The sequence below is a fragment of the Fusarium phalaenopsidis genome (assembly GCF_050370095.1).
Source record: "Fusarium phalaenopsidis strain FUZ10S chromosome Unknown contig_32316, whole genome shotgun sequence".
NCBI classification, from domain to species: Eukaryota; Fungi; Ascomycota; class Sordariomycetes; order Hypocreales; family Nectriaceae; genus Fusarium; species Fusarium phalaenopsidis.
In genome coordinates, this window is record NW_028145399.1 from 1589459 (window position 1) to 1611484 (window position 22026).

The window sequence follows — 22026 nt, forward strand, 5'->3', positions numbered from 1 at the left end:
TCCTACAATTCTCCTATAACTCATCACCACCCAAACCAGTCCTACATCGACTACCCTCATCAGCTGTCGCCAGCAATGGATGCCCCCATTTAGCAGTTTCACTTTTTTCTCCTCTCTCCCAAATTTGAATACATTAAAACCATGACGAGCAGATTCTCTTATGGTGTCTCTGGAACGTGCGGCTACTCTGGAAGCTACGGCTACAGTTACGGAGCCCTCACCTCACAACAGGCCGCCCACTCCCGCGAGGCATCAAGGCACTCAGCCTTGTCTCATCCCTCTTACCCGCCGTCGGTACGCTCAAGAAAGAGAACTTCAACCGACGAGCAGCATCCTCGGGTCGAACCGTCTTCGCATGCCCACACCCGCGAGTCCTCCGCCGTTGGGAGGAGGTCCTCGGTCGAGGACGAAGGTACACACAGTCATCGCAGAAGACACAACGAAGTCAGACACTCCGAGGAGGCTCGTAGGCGATCTATTGATCACCAGAAACACTGCCATCACCCACATCAAGCACACCTTTGCGTCCCAGATCCTCATCATCTGCATCATGCGCATCACACTCATTGTCACCATTTGCACCAGCGGTACGATCCACAGACAAGGCAGTTCCAGTACTCCAGCAGCGTTCCCAAAGACATCAAGTTTCCCGGGCTAGTCCAAAGCAAGGTGGTGGCGGTCAAATCGAAGAACAACGACATGTCCTGGCACCGGATCAGCCAGAGTATGGGGTTGGCCAAGACCAGGGAGCGCGACCGACTTGAAGAGAAGCTCCCTGGCCCTACTGTGCTCAAGGTGAAGAAGAAGAAGAAGAAATGGAAGTGGTGGTGGGGTAAGAAGAAGGAGAAGGATCTTGTCGAGCCAGAGCATCATGATGTCTACAACGCGTCAAAGAACAAGGAACCCGAGATGATGGTTCGACCGGAATCAAGACCCGGCATGCTAGAGTGGCTCGGCGGCGAGTCTCTACCCGTTCAGTCACCACAGGCCTTGAAGGAACTATTCGAGCGGGAATACTGAGTAGATGAAATTGGTACTAGATCAGCATCGGCTGGGTCATTGGTTGTTACGGGCAGGGACAATGAATGCTGTTGAAGGATGGCCACTCTTTCTTGTTTACCCAGAGCATTATCCATTTCACTACAGAGTAGGTCAAGTATTTTACTCCTATTAACCTGAAGATGCTCTCCTTTCTCGATGCCTACACTCCTCTCTCTGAGACGGGAACGGCGAGTGAGCAGTGTGAAGCCATTGGCACGGTATAAACGGCACCGTCGACCTTATCATCAAGAAACTAGTTGACTAAGGATTAGTCTCATTATTATGAATTGAATCATCCCCTATCTATGCTCGTCGGGTATCAAAGGTACAACCTGAGATGCTGAACCACCATGATGGGTTCAGTCGGCTCAACCCTTTCCCACAAGATGATGACCACCCTCGATAAGTGAGATAAAAAGCAAAACAAACATGGTGTAGAACCCAAGATTCAGCCCTCTGGTTGATGGTGACATCACAGGCTTGCACACATGGCTTTTCCCCCTCCCCTCCTTTCAAACGGCTGAACGCCAATGCGGATAACCTCACATTTCAACGCTGGGTGGCGTAAACTTACGGTGAACAGTCAACAAGGCCTGGTTTCTCGGGAGAACAAGTATAAAAGAGCAGAGCCTCAATAATTTCCTTTTTTGATTTGATCGACGATGGGAAAATGTAGAATGTGCACATGCAGGCCGGGTCGGCTTCCCCGTGGCCCCGGGTCTCACAGCATCTTAGGTTGTCAAATGTGAAGCTGGCGCCGGCGCTTTTGTGATTTCCCACAAGATGCATGGTCGTTGCCTATGGGCGCATGACGTCCCGCGTCGTGAAGATCCCCCACGGTGTGTGTGGTTTCTCTGACATGTGGCTCCCGCGGAAACTTTGATGGGATGGGATGATAAATCTGGGGTATTGAGTGATGGCTTGTGTTTCTTGAAACACCTTGTTTCTGTAGCACGCCGTATCCGGAGCTGTCTAGATAGCTGCTATAGCTAGGTATATCCATGTCTAATCACCCCATGGCTCGAGTTATCATGTCTTCTTGCCTACGCATAAACATACATCTTTACTGTCGTCATCTGCCGTGTCACTCTCTGCACTTTTAAACACCATCTTTAGAATGACTCACCCCCTTCCCGAAATCACAAAAATGCAACAAATCCTCCCACAGCCTTGCTTACTTACATCCCCGCCCCCCCCCTCCATGATCACACTAGGCAATTGTAATTCCCGCGTCAAAGTGCATTCAGCTGCAGGTGTCTCCTGAACATTTATTGCAATTTGCAAAAATCGCTGTGGCATGATGATGTCGCCTTCTTACGCGATGAGAAAATTACAAAAAAAGAAGAGAGAGAAGAATATGGATCCATATGGGCGGCAACACAACACACACACCCCCGGCAAAAGAGAAGCCGCGAAAACACACAATAACAATAAGAGCTCCAGTTAAAACGAAACAAAATCACAGTCACATGCCCGGCTGCAGAGGACCTAACCTTTCCCGCAGGACCCACGGCTGCTGCACACTCCCCCCTACCCTTCTGGCGAACCGAGGACCCTCCAAGATGGTCTCTCGAGTACCGGTACTTCCAAAGGATCTCTCACACACTCTCCGACCCCCCGCTGGTGGATCCCCGCGTGAAAGGCTCGTCCCGAAGCCCCCCCCCTCCCCTCCAAGAAAGGACGAGACGACACCCTCCACAACGGGCACGTTTTTTCTCAAGGCCCCCCCCCCCCCCGCCGCTCGACGGGAGCTAACGCTCGCTCTTTTAGCGGTTCAAGTGGAGAAATAGTTCGAGACGAAGCGCATGGCAATCACAACCCGAGGGGAGATCGATCCCGGGGAGGGGAACGGGACTCGACGGACAAAGTCGGCCAACTTCCATTCTCGACATCCCATCCATCCGTCCATTCATGGCATGGCATGCTCTTTAGACGGATCCTGCCCACGGCGCCACTCTGACCGTCCCGTCATATGTGACAGCTGCTTCTGATTCAACGACGTGATGGGTACTATAAAGACCGCCTGCCTGCAGCTAAGCAATGGGGACATGTCGGGTATGGCTGGCTATAAAGAACCCCCCCCTAGTATCGATCTGATCAGTTCACTTCAGTGGATGAACGTATCCGCAGCCCATCCATCGTCCAGTCCAGCCCAGCCCAGACCAGTCCACTTCAGTCTCCAGTCGAGCAGGTGTTCCCAGCGCCAAAATCCATATCATTTATTTTCCCCGCCACATCCTATATGGAACAAACAGACAGCACACGAATCCAATCCTCTGAGCCCCCGTTCAGAGGGGCGGAAACAAATTGAGCCCTTGGGGTATCAGGTTTTGCACCCATGACGCCTTGCCTTTCGCACACACAAAAATATCGACCAAAAAAATACAAAAAAAATCCATCCCTAGATCCCATAAAAACGCTTCAAGAAAGAAAAGTCGTTGACACCCTAGGCTCGACCCAGGTCCTGTTGCGACCAGTCTGGTTCTGGTTCCGGTCTGGTTCCGCATAACGTATCCATGGCTCTCCTCCTCTGCCATCCATCCCAAACTAACCATGGCCACAGTCCCCCTCTTTTAACAGACAAGCAGATGAATAAAAAACAAGATAAAAGAAGCGAAAACAAACAACAAAAACAGACAAACACACGAAAAACCCCGGTGCCAGTAGCAGAATGTGGCAACATCGCCGACCTCACATCAGTGTGGGTGCCACCCTTCTGATGGTGAGCCGACTCCACTGCCCACGTCCGATGTCCTCCTCGACTGCTGGCTTGTCCTGAATTTTGACTGATAATCCGAGCTCTCACTCGTTGCTCGATTCGAGTCTCGCCGCTCGCCAACCCACCAATAGTGCAACACATCGCGTTGCCACCGCAGGAGGTCGCGAATCTTGAGTCCTTGGCTGGTGGTAAACGTCACGTAGAGCAGCAGCGCCTTCAGAGGTGACAGCCTGAGCTGATGCAGTAGCCACCGATTGACAAAGTCCGTCTTGCCACCTTCGTTGTGCGCAATGATGAGCCGGTCGATGGAATACTCCTTTGACGCGAGTTGCATCCGTCCTCGCTTGCTTGGGTCGCTGTCTGGTAGCTTGGCTGCAGCCTTCAGCGCTCCACCAGCCGTTGTCGGCTCTTCTTGCAAGAGATGCTCCGGCTGGCTTAGTAGCACCGAGAATCTGGCATGGGCGAGGCTGTGGGTAGACTCGTCCTCAGAATCAAGGTCGATGTCCTCGTACCCTTGTTGAGGGTACAAAAGATAAGCCACTTGTGACGACAGGTGCTTCTGCATCACCCCTTTCTCCTCGCACAGTTTCCGGAGCTGCGTTACCTTATCCTGTAGCTTGGACACGCTATCAGTCATTCGCTCTTGGTCCGCTGGGAAGTCTGCCAAGAATTCCTTCTCGGCTATCGTCAGCTCCATGTTTGCCGTAGTTTTCATCGCCAGCTCCTTCTCGTGCTCTCCCTTGAGGAACAATAGTTCATCGAGGTCCTCCTTGGCATTTTGAAGATCGCCCACAGCCGACATGAGCTCTTGGAACAGTGGGTGAGGGTCATCCGTAGGACCATTGGGAGAAATGCCCCTGAGCAACTCTGGCGTGTCCTGCTTTGGTTCAGGTTCGTTAAGTGGCCGTATGGATATGGTATTGCCCACCGCGAGCAAGCTGAAGAAGTTGGTTTCCAATTTGTTGAGTTCTTCCTCTTCTTCGTCCAGAGTCATTTCTTGGTCCTCGTAATCACGCTCCAAGGCCTGATACTCGGTCCTCAAGCGCTGCATCTCTGCCAGCCGACGATCAACACGATCAACACTGCCACGCAACATCGGAAGTGAACCATTTGGATCGACAAGCACAGGCCGTATGACAGCCATAAAGGCATTGTCAGCCTGGTCTCTGGCACCCCGCAACTCTTTGAGCCTTTTTCTTTTTTTCGACATCTGAGACTTGATATCATTTAATTTGGCCCTTTGATCTTTGAGCTTGGTCCAGAGTAGCTCCACTGCATCCTCCGGGGGTGCAGATGCCTTGGAGACATTGCTTTTGCTGGCATCATTCACCTCTGGTACAGGATCAACCCGCGTGTCAGTACCGGACCAACGCCGCGGAGTACGGCTCCTTTCGTATTGAGAGATCCATGTCGTGATCCGGTTGGTCATGGACGCCTTGCGGCGGATCACTCCTGGGGCTCCTGGGGTAACAAGAGGTGCTGAGGGAGGCAGAGGTGGAAATTGTCGGGTACCAGAGGGTTCAATATGCTCTAGCTCTGACCCAGCATCAAGGGAAGACCCCGACCATGATTCCGAGTCCAAATCAGATGCAGAGTCCGAGTCAGAATGGACAGTCCGATCAACAGGGTTGGGGCTCCGACCCCTCGACGGACTACCGTCAGCCAGCTCGATGGATCTTTCGTGGGGTGTCGAAGTGTGTGCCAGGGATTTCGTTGCCGAAGCCCCGGAGTCTTCCGGCGTCGAGGCAGCCGGTGACCGAGGAGGCGGTGACGGTGGAGCGGAGCCCGGGAGCGTAGCTTGCTGGGGCCGAAACGGATCGAAGAGTTGTCGAAAAGACGGCAGCGACGCGGACAGGAATGTCGGACGAAGGGACTCGTGGCTCTTTGATACTGGCGGAAGGGAATGTTGACGAACAGGACGAGATGTTAGTTTCTGCGAAGACGATCGGGACAAGGAAGTTGGTGGGCGATGTGGCGTTGGTGAAACCGAGGCCGTGGGCGCTGGAGTGGAACGCGACACGACAGCGTCGTCCGGCTTGGTGATTGGGAAGCTAGCGGGTTGGAAGCTGGAGAGTGAAGCAACACTGTCGAGTGGCATGGAGTATCCAGATACTGATGTGCTTCTGGAGGATGGCAACGATGGCAACGGAGCATCTTGGACCGAGTCATGAGCCTCGCCCTCGACCCGGACCCGGGTTCGAGGATACGCATCAGTCCCAGGCAAAGGCACAGGAACAGGACGGGGCGAGGATTGAGCGTAATGGGGATGAGAACCTTGGAAGGGTTTTGTGAAGCTCTGGTGGATATCGCGTACCAACGCAGCATCCATGGACGATGATCAAGATGGCTATGGCAAGGGAGAAGACCTCATGGGGGCGGCTCGTCCATACCTATCCCAAGGTGGCATCGATAGATGATGGGTGGTGACGAGAGTGTGATGGATGGATGGAGCTTGAGCTTGAGCTGGAGCTGGAGCTGGAACTGGGAGCCGAGAAGGCAAGTGGCGGGCGATCAAAAGTCGAGGCAATGAATGACAATGCGGCTCTGCAGCTTTGCGGGGATGAAAAGAGAGAAGGAAGGGAGCAGACTGAACTTTCCGAGTTTGGGAGCTGGAGATTTGACAGCTGGAGCTCCGACGCGAGATCGTCCAATTTCCAGGCAGGCTAGGTGGCCCTCCATTTCTTTTTCCCCCTTCTCTCCCTTCACTAATCGAATCGCCGGAGACGACGGGAGGAGACGAGATAACGGTGACACTAAGGGAGGGCCCGTGTCTGGGGGACGGGCCACTAACGTAGTAGATCCTAGCGAAGTGCTAGCCCTGTTTTCGGGGAAGCTTGCCCCGGTTCCTGGATGGCCTGCTCTGATTCACCGAGGAGCAACACAATCAACAGCTTAGACCCCAAATTTATTCATGGACAATCTCCTGCCTATCAAGTGGAAACATGGCGTCTCATGTGAGAGGGCCAAGCCATGACACCTCCGAGATACTGTGTGAGGTGGACGCAAGCCTGCCGGGCTGCATAAATAGCCCGTGAAGCCCACTGGAGGTCATCCCTGGCCTGGTCTGGCCAAGGAGCGGCACGGGCATGCATCCAAGCAGTTTGATGGCCAACGGTCCCCCGTCGATGCCGCCGAAAACGGGGCTGCGGGACCCCCTCCTCCGGGGCACCACTCCTCCTCCTCGGAGCCACGAATAGGTCCACTTCACCGACTCGGCCGCTTCGTGCTTCGACTCGTCCACCGTCATCTCGAGATGACTCTTGAGGCTCTGTGGCTGCGATTTGAGGCCCACGAGGCCTGCAGCTGCCGTGGACTGTGTAGCGTTATCACTGGAAGGAAGCTGGACAAGCTGGAGCAGCCACCGTACGAGCTTCTAACTAATGCCTCTCCCACACTGTGCTATTTTTGACCACTCACCTTGCTCCATCCCAGAGCCTCGTCGACGTTGTAACTCTACATGGTCACCTAACAGCTTCAAGCTGCACGGGTTCCCGATGCCTCAAAATCGCTCACTCCCCTCCACTTCGTCTTCGTCCAATCACTCGGCTCCTCTGTGTCTTTTGTCCATGTCTTCCCGCGCGCTGGTTCCATCCGGAGGGGCGTGTGCCTTCACCCATCGGTCCCTCTCTTCGGAACGTCCTCAGATGGGCGCCAGTGTGTGGTGCTCTCCATCGAGCGCCGGGTTTATCTCAACCTTGGCTGGTTCTACTTCTTCCTTCTCTGGTCTCTCCCACAGAGAATGGCTAGAGGTCGTCATGCGAGCCTGCATGTTGACTCCTCAGTCCCCTCCCTGAGTCCACCTCCTCCACTTCTTCTATCCCCACTTGTCCCCCGTTCTATTACTCGCTGGGTGATGCGCGACATAAGAGATGCTGGGCTGCATTGTAAAAAGCAACTGATAAGCTACGGCTGCCGCTCTGCTGTGCACTCTTCTCTCGGCCGTCCGGTTTTGTCCCTCTGTCTCGTCCGATAACCTCCTCGGGCTGGCGGGACTCGTGAGACTTGTTCTGGCTGGAGCCCGTTGACTTCAGTCTACATCACAGCCGTCTGTCTTCTTGACGCAGTACAACAGCTCCTACAGCTATAGCTACAGCTACAGCTACCGTTGCTGCTTCTGCGGCTGTTTCTGCAGCTGCTCATTGCTCAGCCCTTCCTGCGATCATCACGGGCAGATGCCGATGCCTTGTTCCACCACCACCACACCTTCGAACAGTCCACCATCAACCACCAACCCCAGCTGCTCTAGGATATCAAAAGACCACCACTAGCTGACGCCCTCCAGCATATCTTATGCGTCTTCAAGTGGTCATCCTAGTCTTTGCAGATACTCTGACCTCCCACCGGCTTGCATGCATTGCATAGGGACACCGCTTCCACCTCAACTGAGTTGACAGGAGAAACACGCAACAAGTCCCATTCCAGCTTTGAAACAAAAGCAAGACAACTTCCCCGCGGCATTCGCCAAGTGCAGTCATTTACACCACTCCCCCTCCGTCTCGATACGTCGCCAGCACATCCACGACAGGGACCAACGGGAACCCCGACCTCCGTCCCCGTGCAACCAAGCCGCAGTTCCCAGGTCCGGCTCGCACCTTTGGGGAACAGCTGAGCCGCAAGACCTGGCGCTATTCCGGCTCTCCTCTCTGCCCTCTCTGCTCTTCCTACTTCCAGTCGTTGGTTTATTTCTACATAAGCCCCCAACCCACCATCTTCATGTTGGTGCTTCTACACTTCCAGCCTTAAACCCAGAATTCCGGAGCCTCGAATCCTGCACGTTTACAAAGCCTTGGAGCCTTTCGAGGTGTTGGCGCCAGGCTTTGTGTTTCGATATTTGCCCAGTCGTCACCTTGAGCAGTTTCAACGTTGACGTCTACTCCCACCACGCTGGTGGATCTTTTCAGTTGCTCTATCTTTATACTTGGGCGACTTTGTTAACTGTTGCACGAGCCAACTATATTGTTTACCATCTGTTTGTTCTGGTTACTTTATCGTCACGTCAGTCGATATCCTGTTCGACTTTGCGCTTCGTGCTACGGAATCTTGATACATGACTCCCCGCGCACAATGCCATCATGTCTATGTATTCATCAAGCAATGTTCAATGGTCCGACTGGATCTATGATCCAACCTATGGCCAGCACTATCGCCAGGGTACAGATGCCAATGGTGCGTGATCCTTCTCCCAGTCTACCTCCTTTTGTCCCGAGAGGGTACTCAACTAATCATGGCGCCCATAGGCGAGGTTCTGATGCAATGGGAATCTGAAGTCGCCAATGACCCTTCCACGCCTCGCGAAACTGACGAGGTCCCGGACGTATCGACGCTTACTCTCCAAGATCCCCCATCTCCGGGCGACGGCGACCCAGCCAGTACGTAATACCATCCCAGGCAAGCTTTTGGCTAGATCACTGCTATACGCGCGACTATCCGACGCTTCCATCCCAATGTCAGTCTTGGCTAACGTCGAGCCGCGATAGATTATACTACAGAAGCCTCGTCAAAAAACAAGTCCAAGTCCAAGTCTCACAAATCATCCAAAAAGGAGTCGAAGAGTTCAAAATCCAAGTCCAAATCATCGCATCGAAAGGGAAAGAGCCGTGCCCAAGATGATGATGATGAAGAAGAAGAGCCGAATCCCGGCCAGGCCAGTCGCTTCTGTGAGTATTTATAAAGCCATGTTCATCCCGAGTCTGACTAACTGAAACAGATCTCGATCATGAGACCGGACAATACCTACCTTATCCAGGGAACGAACAAGGTGCGTTTGGCTGAAATGTGACAGTTGGCCGAGTACTTACCTATACATGATAGATCCAGGAGGATATCATGGTGCTGGGGATGGTGATGATGCAGCTCTCGAGGCAGCCTATCATGAAAGCCGCAAATATAGCAGGGATCAATACTCTGCCGGTGGACCTGCAGGTATGTTGTCTAGTCCTCAACTACGAGCCTGCCAACTGACACATGGGAACACAGCCTATGAACCCGCTGAACCTGAAGAGACGCCAGCTCGCGTTGAGGAGCACATCGCAGGCACTGCGGGTGAATACGAGCCGCTAGACCCCCGTAAGTCTTGTGTTTCTCGTTAACGTGGTTCAGTCCTAGCTAACGACATTTCAGGGTATCAGGTTGTGCACTCGAGTTACTTCCAACCTGGCGAGGTGCGTATATCCGTTGGTCGTACTACTACCATCGCTAACTACTTTTGCAGGTTTTCAAGGTCCTCTGGCCTGAGCCAGCGGGATCAAGATCCGCACCCAGCGTGGCGTCTTACCCTGAATCAACAAGAGGCGCACCCAGCGTAGCGATTTACGCTGATCAATATGGCGGCCAGATCTTTGCTCATTTCCGCCGCTTCATCGTGATCGCAAATGATCAGGGGCACTGCCAGTGCGTGTAAGTCATCCATCACGCACTCACTTGATAAGAAGCGAGCTAACTGCCCAGGCCCATCTCAACGTACGGCAAAAAGGGCTGTACCAAGAGCGGCGCCAAGCCCTCGCAACACGGTATTGTCCATGACATGAGGTCAAGGCCACATTATCTGGCAAACGAGCCTGAGCTTGGGTACAGTCCGGTTCGGGTCGAAATCACAGATCCGAGCGAAAAGATTTCCAAGGAATCCCGGGTCAACTACGCCAAGCTGACGACTGTCGAGCACAATGTCAAGGTACTCTTCGTCGGCCGAGTGATACCTGAGGACCTACCAATCGCCAAAGACGCGGTCGATGCCTGTTGGCTCAAGAAGACCCATACCAGGAGGCATCGCAGGCAGTAGCCTGCCTACACCTCGCCTCAACAACACGTTCACGGGACCCAAATGGGCCCCGACTTCACGGTGTCATGAACGGCACTAGCATAAATACGTTCACCAGAGGCCGGTGGTCCTGTCCACCGGCATATCTGCGAAATTGGACCAAGTGATTTTGTTATCATCGAGTCCGGCTGGGGAGGAGCTTCGACTATGGTCGATGCTACCTGAATACCCAGGTAGCTTTTTGAATGCGTCGACCGAAGCCCGCCTGCGTCAGTCGGACGCTGGGGTTGATGGCCGTACGCCTTGAGAGAACACGACACATGCCCTTCTACGCACTCTCTTTTTACAATTTTTGAGTCTAATATTTGGTACACACGAGATTGAGACGATTTCCTTAGATACGAATTCACGCTGGGGCATTGCCACATTTCACTTGGATACGGCAGGAAAGTTAGGTGTAACAGGACTCACCAAACAAGTACAGTGCCTCACAGGCGAACCAGAGGCTTTTGGAATGGATGTTTCAGAATCTCTATTATTTTTTCTATGTTGTTATTTGGGTCATGTTGGTGGATATCTGCTTTTGCACGTTGGCTTATGAGCAACGTACGAGCAAGGAAGATGAAAGATCTATGGACAGATTGTTCAGAATGGATATCATGAGATGTCATGACACCTTTACTCTCGTTAAAGTCAATCAGATACCGATTCACTAGTCAAAGCCGTCTTTCCGTTGAGCAAACTTCTTCGTGCAAGTCTTTGTGGTGTTGTAGTTAAGTGAGATTGGTGTTGGTGATGTATTGCTCCCCTAGCCTGGCCCCTAGCACCCACGTAGACATGCTTCATCAAGCCCAAGCAACATGTCAACACCGTCATGACACACGACGATCAGATAATGCAGTTTCGCCTTTTCTCCCCCGCAAAAAAGAACCCCGGCAACATGTGCTCCAACCGCTCTCTTTTTTTCGGCCGAGTCGTCCTTCACGATCCAGGCCCAAATAAGGAGCTTACCGAGAGGAGACCCACTCAGTGGAGAGTGTGCCTCGGCATCTTGTTCCCCGCAACGCGGCCGAGACCGACCCCAGTCGCGCCCTCAGAGGAAGCTCCGAGGCCGTGGAAGGGGGGATTTGCCGCTGGTTTTGGTATATAGGATTTGGATCCTTCATCTTTGGGACTGAGATTTGAATCTTTAAATTGAACTTGTGAATCGACTGTAGCGTTTGTATTACTTTGAGAGTGAACTGTCTCAGTCGTGTCAACAAGCAACCACAACTTCCATCTCCAATTCTAGCCTTCCAGCTGTCATCTTCTTTTCTTTCCTTCATCAACAGCAAACGACTACACAATGGCTGAATCTCACCTCGAAGACTTTCCCTCGCTCTTCTCCCTCAAGGGCAAGGTCGCCGTCATCACCGGCGGCTCTCGCGGTCTAGGCCTCCACGCTGCATCCGCGTACGTTGAACCCCTTCTCTCTTCGCCCATCTTCCTGCTGACATCATACCCCACAGGTTCCTCCAGGCTGGAGCTTCCAAGGTCTTCATCTCTTCCCGAAAGGCCAAGGCCTGCGAGGAGGCGTGCAAGGCCCTCAACGCCCTGCCCAACCGCTCCCCCGGCGCGATTGCCATCTCGGCGCCCGCCGACTCGTCCACAATTGAGGGCGTCGAGAGTCTCCTCGCGCAGGTCAAGAAGCACACTGACCGCGTCGACATCCTCTTTGCCAACGCTGGCGCCACATGGGGCGAGCGCTTCGACACGCACCCGGACTCGGCCTTTGCCAAGGTCATGGATCTCAACGTCAAGGCTGTTTTCAACACGATCCGCCTGTTCACCCCTCTGCTTGAGAAGAGCGCTTCTATCAAGGACCCCAGCCGCGTCATCATCACCTCTAGCACCGCGGGTCTAGGCGTCGGCACCATCGGCAAGCAGGGCACGTACGGCTACTCTGCCAGCAAGGCGGCAGTTCTGCACCTCGGCCGCAACCTGGCCATGGAGCTGGGTCCCCGAGCTATTACCGTCAACTCCATCTGCCCAGGCTTCTTCCCTAGCAAGATGTCTAACGGACTCCTGGAGATGTCGGGCGGCGCCGAGCAGATTGGAAAGGCGAACCCCATGAGAAGGCTGGGTCAGCCCGAGGATATCGCGGGTGTTGTGGTGTACCTCGCGAGCAGGGCGGGTGCTCACGTGAATGGAGAGTCGATTGCTATTGATGGTGGTTCGCTATGGCAGCGGGGAGAGCTCATGGCAGCAGATTCGAAGCTGTAGTCATGGTATTTGGTAATGTATGATAGACATAGAGTTGGGGGTAGTTTGTAGTTACATTCAATGAGTTTATTGATGCTTCCGTTTTGCTTGATGCATCTATTCTAATCTTTCCCTCGCCTCATGAGCTACCTGCATCAGCTGGTTTGCGAGCCACCCAAGTGCTCGCCTTGTATATCGTTTGTAGTAGACTCTCACTGTCATGTATGTATGGTGCTTCCACACCAGTCTGATGCCACTCGACAACGAATCCCATCTTCTCAAGAAGAGCAATGACTTCATCGTCCGACAGCTCAAAGCTTCCCGGGTCAGCAATACCTGATGAGGCGTTATGGTCGTGTTCGCCATCTTCTCCATCGCCCAAGCCATGGTTCCCAGGAGCATTATTCTCAAAGTGCCAAAGCAAGGGTCCCACGTTGATGAGTACACCTCCAGGTCGGAGGCAGTGTCGAATGACTTCGAGGTATCGAATCAGGTTCGGTGCTGTGTCTAGGAAGAAGACGCTGGCGACAGCGTCATACTGCTCCTTGTGATCTTCGTCTGAGTAGAGGCAGAGGAAGTCGGCAGCACACATGGACATTTCCCCGGTATTCGGGGTGGTAGCCAGAACCGAAGCCGGGTGAACGTCTGGAACCTGGTAGCTTCGGAGGTGATTGGACCGAGTGAGGTGGTTCGAGAAGGAGTGAACCCAGGGGTAGATAGAATGATGCTTGGCTGCTGGGCAGCTGTTGAGGATATAGGAAGAGGCCAGAAGCTGATGGTACGAGATCTCGTTTCCCTCGGCTGTGTAGCCATTCGCACAAAGGTCAAACACTAGTCGGCCCAGTCCTGCACCTGGCACCAGCACCTTCAAAGACGTTTGCTCAGGATGCTTTTGTTTCTCTGTTTCAAGAGCCTTCATGATGGGGCCGTAACTGGCTTGTCTCTCAGCAGCTCCAGCTTCAGTCCAATCGCGGTAGAACTGGCGGATGGTGCTCCTAGCTTTGTCAACGTCAGAGTGCTTAGCTACTCCAGTCCACTCCGGAGGCATGCTGGGCTCTCCTCCTTCGGGGTCAGCTGCGATCGCCCGGAAGGACTGGAGTCCATAGCGAGCGATGGTACGGGCAAACTCGGCATTCTCATCGATGGCGTCGTCCACCTTCTCGAGGGTGTCGAGAAAGTTGAAGGGAGGTCCTGCAAGGAGTTTCCAGTGGTTCTGGGGGAGGGCGTAGAAGGACTGGCGACGGAGGTGGGTGATGTTGAAGTGAGAGACTTTAGCGTATTGGCTATGAATCTCTCAGCATAATGAAACAGTTGTAATAGAGCAGCTCTCGAAAAGAGAACTCAATCTGAGTGAATACGTTTTTCTGATGGTGAATCGCCCCTCGTGGCCGCAGGTCTCGTCCCATACTCACAAGAATGAATCCAAGGCGCAAAAGATGACGCGAACCTCCTCGGGGTCCTCCATACTGTCCTCTACTCCACCCCAGGCGCTGTCATCTGGGACTATCTCGATGTGATGGCCATCCTCGGATCCAGCCATGGCTTAGAAATATGCTCGTGTGTGTGTTGATGTTGTGTGTGTATGTTGTCTCAGGAAGGGCTCACGGCGGGGTAGAAGTAGGAGATGGCTATGACGATATCTGTGCGAGACCTTTTGTCTCAAAAAGAAGCAGATCCTGGCAGATATTTAGAAAAAAAAGTTGATATGGAGAAGAAGATGATGAAAATAATGTTCAACTCATGCTCCATCCCCTCCCGTCAACTCGGTCAGTCATTTTTGCGGAGCTGGAATGACCATTTGCCATTTCCGTGGGGTTTTGGCCAGATCATGTGATTTGGGAAGCTCAACAATCAACCTGCAGACTCTGCGATAGCGACGACAGCTGCAGGAGCTTCTATTTATGCCCAAATTCTGCAAGAAGCTCTATTTATTTGGTTCTGATCGATAATTATTATTTTTGAATGTGAATGACCTTCTGTGGTGCTTGCTCAAACGCCCAAAGAGAACCCCGCCACCAGCATCCTTCAGCCTCCAACCTCGATCTGATAAAGCTCTCCTACATACTCACCTCGTCAACTACACCACCAATAGAAGGCACAACTTGATCTCACTTCAGCCTCACTAATACTTAGCCTGATTCACTCCATCGCCATGGCTACAGACACAGTCGAGCTTTCAGTACCCCTTCCCCGCTCTCTGGACACCCGCATCTACCTACGCCTATCCACGAAAGCCAAGTCGGTCTTGCTCAACCTAACGACGGCTTCACAAGACGAGCTCGCTACCCCAACGTCCATGGGCTCATTCGTCTATGCCCTTCCAAACGTGAGTGGAACCTTTTGTTCATATGACATTCAGTTGCTGACATTCCGTCAGAGGCTCGACCCTGTGCAGCCGCTATCCACGACGCTCTACTCGTCAGAGTCGTCAGTCGAGTTCACGACCCGTCTAGCTAAGTTGCTGGCCCGGAGAACGCAGCTCCCGGTTTACGTGAGCAACTCGATGAGCTTTGCCGATGCCGGCATGGGTGGCACGGTAGAGGAGGAGATGGAGGCTTTCAAGACCATTGTTCAGATTGTCTTGGAGAAGCTGCAGCCCAGTGCCAAATCGACTACGGCTTGAGTTGAGGCCGAGCATGGAATTCAAAATGCTGTATTTACCAGCACTTTACTAGACACCCGGACTTCTTGCAGGAGCCCCAACTCGAGGTCCCAGCTTTAGCAGGAGAAGCCGGAGCGACATTGTGCGATTAAGAAGCATAGCTTCTCGGACGTTTGACATGATCACCTCGCTTACGACAGAGCTGTCAGGGCGATATTGAACGATTACAACATGGACGATGTATAGCTCCGGACGATTCCGCCGTTATACACGCAGAGATGGGTGGCTTGAGACAAGATGTTTGTCATCTCACGGGAACGTGCGTGTAGCACAATGATGCCTTTGTTGGTCGACACGGGCGATGGCAGATTATTCGGCTTGAGACTACGCCTTGATAGATTAGGTATCTGGTCCGGACCAGACAATGCATTACGCTTCTCACTCGGCCTCGAGATGGTAGCGGACCTTTGTTGGGCACCATAGCTTCAATGTCTACGCCCACTCTTGTTGATCGACGAAATTTGGCTTGCCTGATTAAAGACTTGAAAATGGCCACCGCTAGAGGTTGTGTCACATTTGTGATACATGAAATGAAGAGTGGTGCAACAACGCATCGAGTGGCACTCAAGCCAGTCGTGAGCTAGCAGTGATGCATAGCTATGAACAAGTCCTGCCGCTAGGATAAATGCAGAGTGCGACGGGTTGAGATGAAAGAGGAAGGCCCCCTGCCTCAGGCGGCTTTCACACGCGGCTAGCCACACTGCAGGGAGGAGTCAATATCGATTGAATTTCATGATCTTTTGGCGGTTGTTGTCAAGCTCGCACTGTTGCCAACAAAGAGAACCTCGTTGGGGGTCTACTTTGTCTCCGCGTAGGTACGGAACGTTGCAGGAGCGGATGACTTGGGAGATGAGTTGAAACGATTCACGGTCAAACGGGTTAAATATTCCATTTCCAGATTTAAACGGGCAGGCAAACGAGCAGCATCTCGTCGTTTAAAAGCTGCCCGACCAATAATCATGATACTGGACCTACAAACAAAAGACCTGACCTTCAAGGGCATCAGCGGCGACCCCCGCATTCAAAGGGAAAAAAATAAGAGAGACCTTCTGACCCGCTCGACCCAGGCGGGTTATCGTTATCGCACCCCGCCACTGAATAATTTTTTTTTTCCCTTCTTTCCCTTTTCTCCTCGTCTCGGGTCGTTTGGCACCGTGCTCCAACAGCTCGGATGTTTGTTTCAGGTTGCATTTGGCTGTTCCTGCATGGTGCCAGATGGACCGTGCTTCTTCCATCTCGCCACGGCTAGCCCCAATCTAGCAAGTCGCTGCCGCCCACCGGTCTCCGTTTCCCCCCCCTCCTTCGCCTGGTCTGGCTTTGGCTGGGCCTGGGCTGTCCTCCCACTTTATTACTGCGTACACCAAAACCTCCTTCTTTTGGCGGGCAGCTTGTGCTGTGCTCTACTGTGCTTCTTCATCTCGACATAGGTTCGCTGGAGCAATCGCCTCTTCCTCTCCATCCATCTTCTTTCCTTGCTTCTCTTCCTCCCACCGTCGCGATCGTCGCCGACCCAGTCGCAGTCGCAGCGGGGACTCTCACGCCCTCTATCAGTCCCCGGCATCAACCGCAGACTTGACAAAATCCAGCAGCAACCTAGGAGAGAGTCGGGTACGTTCGAGTCGAGCTCCCATCAACGTGTGGCCCCACGACCTTTGCACATCCCTGCACCTGAGGGGCACCTTCGCTTCTCGCCCACTACCATCCCAGCCATATCCCATATCCCATTATCCCATAGCCCACCGCTCGGCCTCCTCCAAAGCCTCTGTCCGCCTCCAGAGCCTCATTGTCCTGCTGAGCTCTGCGCATTGCTGACCCTCGAACCGTAGAAGCTGCGGACCTTGGCTGATGTGAAAGTCGATCTCGAACTCGCCATTCCGCTTCTGCGCGCCTCCACTTCGCTACAACCACCTTTTTCTTTTGCGAGCCTCAAACAAAGATCCTGCCCGAACCGAACGACACCTCAGCAGCCATGTCCTGGCAACCCGCAACCGAGTCGCTGCAGCAGCTTGCTGCGTGCCTCAAGGACTCCCTCAGCGGCTTCGACAAGAATGCCCAGAAGCAGGCCGACTTGGTGAGACGATCCGTACCTGTCGCAATTATTGCGCCGATCCTAGGGCTGACCATGTTTCTCTCCGCAGATGCTCCAGCAGGCCAAGAACTCTCCTGACATTAACAACTACCTCGCATACCTCTTCTCCAGCTCCTCGCCTCCCGATGGCCTCCAATTCTCCGAGCAAGACTTTCACCTGGTGCGGTCCGCCGCCGGCATCATGCTCAAGAACAATGTCCGGACCGAGTGGAAGAAGATTCCCGAATCCAGCCTCCAGCTCATCAAGATGGCCGTTCCCATGTGTCTCCAGGACAAGAACTCGCAGATTCGCAACTTTGCTGGAAACATCGCCACAGAGGTTATCCGCTGCGGTACTCTCTTGGGCTGGCCCGAGCTGCTACCTCAGCTTCTCGACCTGGTTGGCAACACTTCAGGGCAGACCTCCAACGAGGCGCAGGAGGGCGCCATGTCCGCCCTGGCCAAGATCTGCGAGGACAACCTCGGCCAGCTGACCAAGGAGGTCAATGGCCAGAGGCCCCTCAACTATGTGCTTCCCCAGTTCATTGCTGCCACCAAGAGCCCTTTGCCCAAGGTGAGAGCCAGTGCTCTGACGGCAATCAATGTCTTCACCCCTCGAAAATCGCAGGCCATGCTCAACTCGATCGACGACCTTCTTCAGCACTTGTTTGTCCTGGCCAGCGACGAAAACACTGATGTTCGACGACAAGTTTGCCGTGCGTTTGTTCGACTCGTCGAGGCCCGACCCGACAAGCTCCAGCCGCACATGAGCGGACTTGTCGACTACATCATTTCCCAGCAAAAGAGCGACGACGAGGATTTGGCTTGTGAAGCTGTTGAGTTCTGGTTGGCTGTGGGCGAGCATGAGAACCTCTGGAACGCGCTACAGCCCTACCTCAACAAGATCATCCCGGTCTTGCTTGAGGGTATGGTGTACAGCGGCGAGGATATTGCGCTGCTCGGTGGTCAGTCAGATGATGAGGAGGAGGAGGATCGCGAGGAGGATATCCGCCCCGCTTTCGCTAGAAAGGCCCTTGCGCGAAAGGCCAATGGTGAAACTTCCGAAACTGCAGGCCAGTCACAGAACGGCGAAGGTTATGAGAAGCTTGGTGACATGGATGAGGATCTTGAGGAGGGAGAGATCGACGACGACTACGACGACGGCGATGATGCCAACCCCGACGAGAGGTGGACCGTTCGCAAGTGCTCTGCCGCCGCCCTGGACGTTTTCGCCCGCGATTTCCGAAACCCTGTCTTCGAGGCCATCTTCCCCTACCTGTCCCAGAACCTTAAGCATGACGACTGGCCTCACCGAGAGGCTGCTGTCCTGGCTCTTGGCGCCGTGGCCGAGGGCTGCATGGAGGTGGTGGTCCCTCATCTTCGTGAGCTAGTACCATACCTTATCTCACTGCTTGAGGACCCGGAGCCCGTGGTGAGACAGATCACCTGCTGGACCCTTGGTCGATATTCGTCATGGGCTGCCAACTTGGAGGATCAGGAGAAGGACCAATACTTTGTTCCTATCATGGATGGCATCCTTCGTCACATGCTGGACAAGAACAAGAAGGTCCAAGAGGCGGCCGCATCCGCGTTTGCTAACCTCGAGGAGACGGCCGGCAAGATCCTCGAGCCCTACTGTGGTCCCATCATCCAGCAGTTCGTCCGATGCTTTGGCAAGTACAAGGATCGCAACATGTACATCCTCTACGACTGTGTTCAGACCTTGGCTGAGTTCATCGGACCTGTTCTGGCAACCCCTGAGCTGTCAGGCCAGCTGATGCCCGCCCTCATCGACCGATACAACCGCGTATCCGACCAGTCCCGGGAGCTCTTTCCTCTGCTAGAGTGCCTTTCTTATGTAGCGATGGCACTTGGCGATGCGTTTGCTCCCTACGCCGAGCCCACGTTCCTGCGATGCGTCAACATTATCCACGTCAACCTGGAACAGACGCTGGCCGCCGCCAGCAACCCGGCCCTCGACCAGCCTGACAAGGACTTCCTCGTGACGAGTCTGGATCTGCTGAGCGCTGTCGTTCAGGCTCTCGATGACGACAAGGCAGCCACGCTTGTCAAGAGTTCGCAACAGTCGTTCTTTGAACTTCTCAGCTTCTGCATGGAGAACCCTGCCGACCAGGTCCGACAGTCTGCATATGCTCTGCTGGGTGACTGCGCCAGATACGTTTACCCCTTGCTCCAGAGCTACCTTCCCACCATCATCCCCATCCTACTCAAGCAGCTCGAACTGGATAACGTCCTGGACGAGGACATTGACAGTGGGTTCGGCGTGGTTAACAATGCCTGTTGGTCGGTGGGCGAGATTGCCATGCAGCACAAGTCGAACATGGGACCCTGGGTGCAGGAGCTTCTCCAGAGATTTGTCGAGATCATCACCAACCCACGCGTGCCCAAGGGCTTGAGCGAAAACGCCGCTATGGCTCTGGGTCGACTTGGTCTGGATAACTCGGAACAGCTGGGTCCTGCTCTGGGAACATTCTCCGAGGAGTGGATCAGCCTCATGGACGAGGTTGAGGCAACCGAGGAGAAGGCGACGGCCTTTAAGGGATTCTCGATGATTGTCGGACGCAACCCCCAGGCCATGGAGAAGGTGTTGCTCGACTACTTTACGGCTATTGCCCGATATCGTGATATAAGCCTGAAGAGCCCCATCAGGCAAGAGTTGCACGATGTCTTCCAGAACGTGAGTCTTGACTATTAACGCCCTGTTCTGGTTCAACTACTGACATGTACTCAGGTCATCGACATTTATAAGCAAATAATCCCCCAGTTTGGCGACTTTATCAACCAGATGCAGCCGCGAGACCGACAGGCTCTGGAAGCACACTACTCTCTATAGGTAGCGAGGACAGACGGTCGCTTCCGTGAGCGGGTGAATGAATGCCGTTGAGGTGGAGGACATGGTGGGAGCAGCAGGCTCGATCGAAATTTATTACATAGTTATAGATAGCACTGATTTCAACCGCAGTAGGTAGCATGGCATGACATGGTATGGGTTGCATGGCGAAGTTTGAGCAGGCTGACCAAAAATTCTGGGGATGGATTTGATGCCGATACGACGGGATGAATTGATGATGGGAGGGCTGCAAGGCAAGCAAGGCAATGCAATCATTATTGGGGAGGGGAGGAAAATACCTATACCTGGAAGGCTTGGGACTGAACTGAGGGAAACGCATCTCGTTTGCAAAGTAGATAGAAAACTCGGGGGAGTGTGGTTCATGGGAGGAGTCGATGGGCATTCATTTCATTGGGATCCAGCTAGATAGATAGGGTTAGGGTAGTTGTTGATGCAAGTTGCAAGCGTTGCCATTCATGGATGATACGGGGTTGGTGATGGTGATGGATGGTGTTTTTAAGTTGGGACGGCACCACAGGGCTATCACCACAAGGATATTAATCTGCTCTCGAGTTGAACTTGACAATCTTTGTATCCGCATTACTCTCATTGATCCGATAGTTCAAAATTGATGATACTCGTTGTCTCTCCAGGCGCAAATGGGACAATCTCGTTGGGGTATAGGGTAGCCCAGCAACACATTGTAGCCCAGATTTAGCTGCCACCACCGAAGTGTAATGATATCTATGTTATTGTGTTTTACGACACTGTTCGAATTCTATTGTGAGTCTACACCTGTACCATCTGTTGCAGTGGTTGATGATCTCTGTTGAAGCCGTAATGATGGCCAATACTAAAACACCAAGATTCACATCCCGATTAGACATTGAGACTGCGTGCACGCCTTGAGGAATTACACAATTATTTATTTTAATATATAAAGCCCTATAATGAATTAATTTTCATTCTGAATTTTATAGCAACAACCGAGAGCCCGTCTTCTTCGGTCTTCTGGCTCAGTTAACCCATCAAAGGCCGGGCTTCAACCATAACAAAGAACACATTATCAACACCTTATAGCATCATATCCCAATGCCAACACAGTGGCCGTTTTTTTAAAGTCTTTCTTCTGCCTGCGGCGGAGGACTTGCCCGTATTCTTCGTTATTGTAGCTAGTGGCCTCTCTTGAAGCCGTAAAAATGATCATTACCTCAACACTAAGATTCAGATCCCAACTAGACAATGAGGCCACCTAGCCTACCTGGGATATTAAATATTTGTTATTTCAATACTTAAAGTCATATGGAGAATAAAAAAACTTCATTGAAACGGCCATCGGCCCGCCCTCTTCGCTATTGTGACTAGTAGCCTTTCATGAAGCCATACTGATGATCAACACCCAAACAACAAGATTCGCATCCCAGCCGGGCAATAGGACTACCTAGCCTCCATGACATATTTCATATTTGTTATTTAAATACCAGAAGTCCAGTTTAGAATGGATCGCTATCCTAAACTGCATCAAAAAGACCGTCGAGACGCTGGAACGTCTGTCAAGCTATGGAGTGACGGTCAGGACCAACAAAGAAGATAAGCTTCTAGTGAGCACACCAGGGGGAATGCAGTCCATAGAACTTTCCAGTAGAGCCGAGATTGAGATAAATCCAAGCCTGAGACCGATTTTCCA

At 53.0% G+C, this 22026-nt stretch overlaps 7 protein-coding genes across 7 annotated transcripts; 5 read left to right on the top strand and 2 right to left on the bottom strand.

The window, feature by feature from the left end:
• Nucleotides 1-141: 141 nt before the first annotated feature.
• Nucleotides 142-1020, top strand: LRP88_12063 (uncharacterized protein; the record flags this gene model as incomplete). Its single annotated transcript, XM_083248471.1, has 2 exons — nt 142-294; nt 586-1020. The coding sequence occupies 2 exons, from the start codon at nt 142-144 to the stop codon at nt 1018-1020; spliced, it is 588 nt and encodes a 195-aa protein (XP_083095901.1).
• Nucleotides 1021-3737: 2717 nt separating this feature from the next.
• LRP88_12064 (uncharacterized protein) lies at nt 3738-4811 on the bottom strand (the record flags this gene model as incomplete). Its single annotated transcript, XM_083248472.1, has 1 exon — nt 3738-4811. The coding sequence occupies one exon, from the start codon at nt 4809-4811 to the stop codon at nt 3738-3740; it is 1074 nt and encodes a 357-aa protein (XP_083095902.1).
• Nucleotides 4812-8832: 4021 nt separating this feature from the next.
• On the top strand, nt 8833-10538 carry LRP88_12065 (uncharacterized protein; the record flags this gene model as incomplete). The annotated part of the gene is made up of 9 exons (XM_083248473.1): nt 8833-8926; nt 8998-9129; nt 9238-9417; nt 9468-9518; nt 9572-9682; nt 9737-9826; nt 9881-9921; nt 9972-10156; nt 10208-10538. The coding sequence occupies 9 exons, from the start codon at nt 8833-8835 to the stop codon at nt 10536-10538; spliced, it is 1215 nt and encodes a 404-aa protein (XP_083095903.1).
• Nucleotides 10539-11862: 1324 nt separating this feature from the next.
• LRP88_12066 (uncharacterized protein) lies at nt 11863-12779 on the top strand (the record flags this gene model as incomplete). The annotated part of the gene is made up of 2 exons (XM_083248474.1): nt 11863-11969; nt 12026-12779. The coding sequence occupies 2 exons, from the start codon at nt 11863-11865 to the stop codon at nt 12777-12779; spliced, it is 861 nt and encodes a 286-aa protein (XP_083095904.1).
• Nucleotides 12780-12897: 118 nt separating this feature from the next.
• On the bottom strand, nt 12898-14298 carry LRP88_12067 (N2227-like protein-domain-containing protein; the record flags this gene model as incomplete). Its single annotated transcript, XM_083248475.1, has 2 exons — nt 12898-14041; nt 14171-14298. The coding sequence occupies 2 exons, from the start codon at nt 14296-14298 to the stop codon at nt 12898-12900; spliced, it is 1272 nt and encodes a 423-aa protein (XP_083095905.1).
• Nucleotides 14299-14910: 612 nt separating this feature from the next.
• LRP88_12068 (proteasome assembly chaperone 4 family protein) lies at nt 14911-15381 on the top strand (the record flags this gene model as incomplete). Its single annotated transcript, XM_083248476.1, has 2 exons — nt 14911-15084; nt 15136-15381. The coding sequence occupies 2 exons, from the start codon at nt 14911-14913 to the stop codon at nt 15379-15381; spliced, it is 420 nt and encodes a 139-aa protein (XP_083095906.1).
• A 2008-nt stretch (nt 15382-17389) lies between these two features.
• Nucleotides 17390-20342, top strand: LRP88_12069 (armadillo-type protein; the record flags this gene model as incomplete). The annotated part of the gene is made up of 3 exons (XM_083248477.1): nt 17390-17491; nt 17559-20186; nt 20241-20342. 3 exons carry the CDS (start codon nt 17390-17392, stop codon nt 20340-20342), a joined length of 2832 nt encoding a protein of 943 aa, XP_083095907.1.
• Between the last annotated feature and the right edge of the window lie 1684 nt (nt 20343-22026).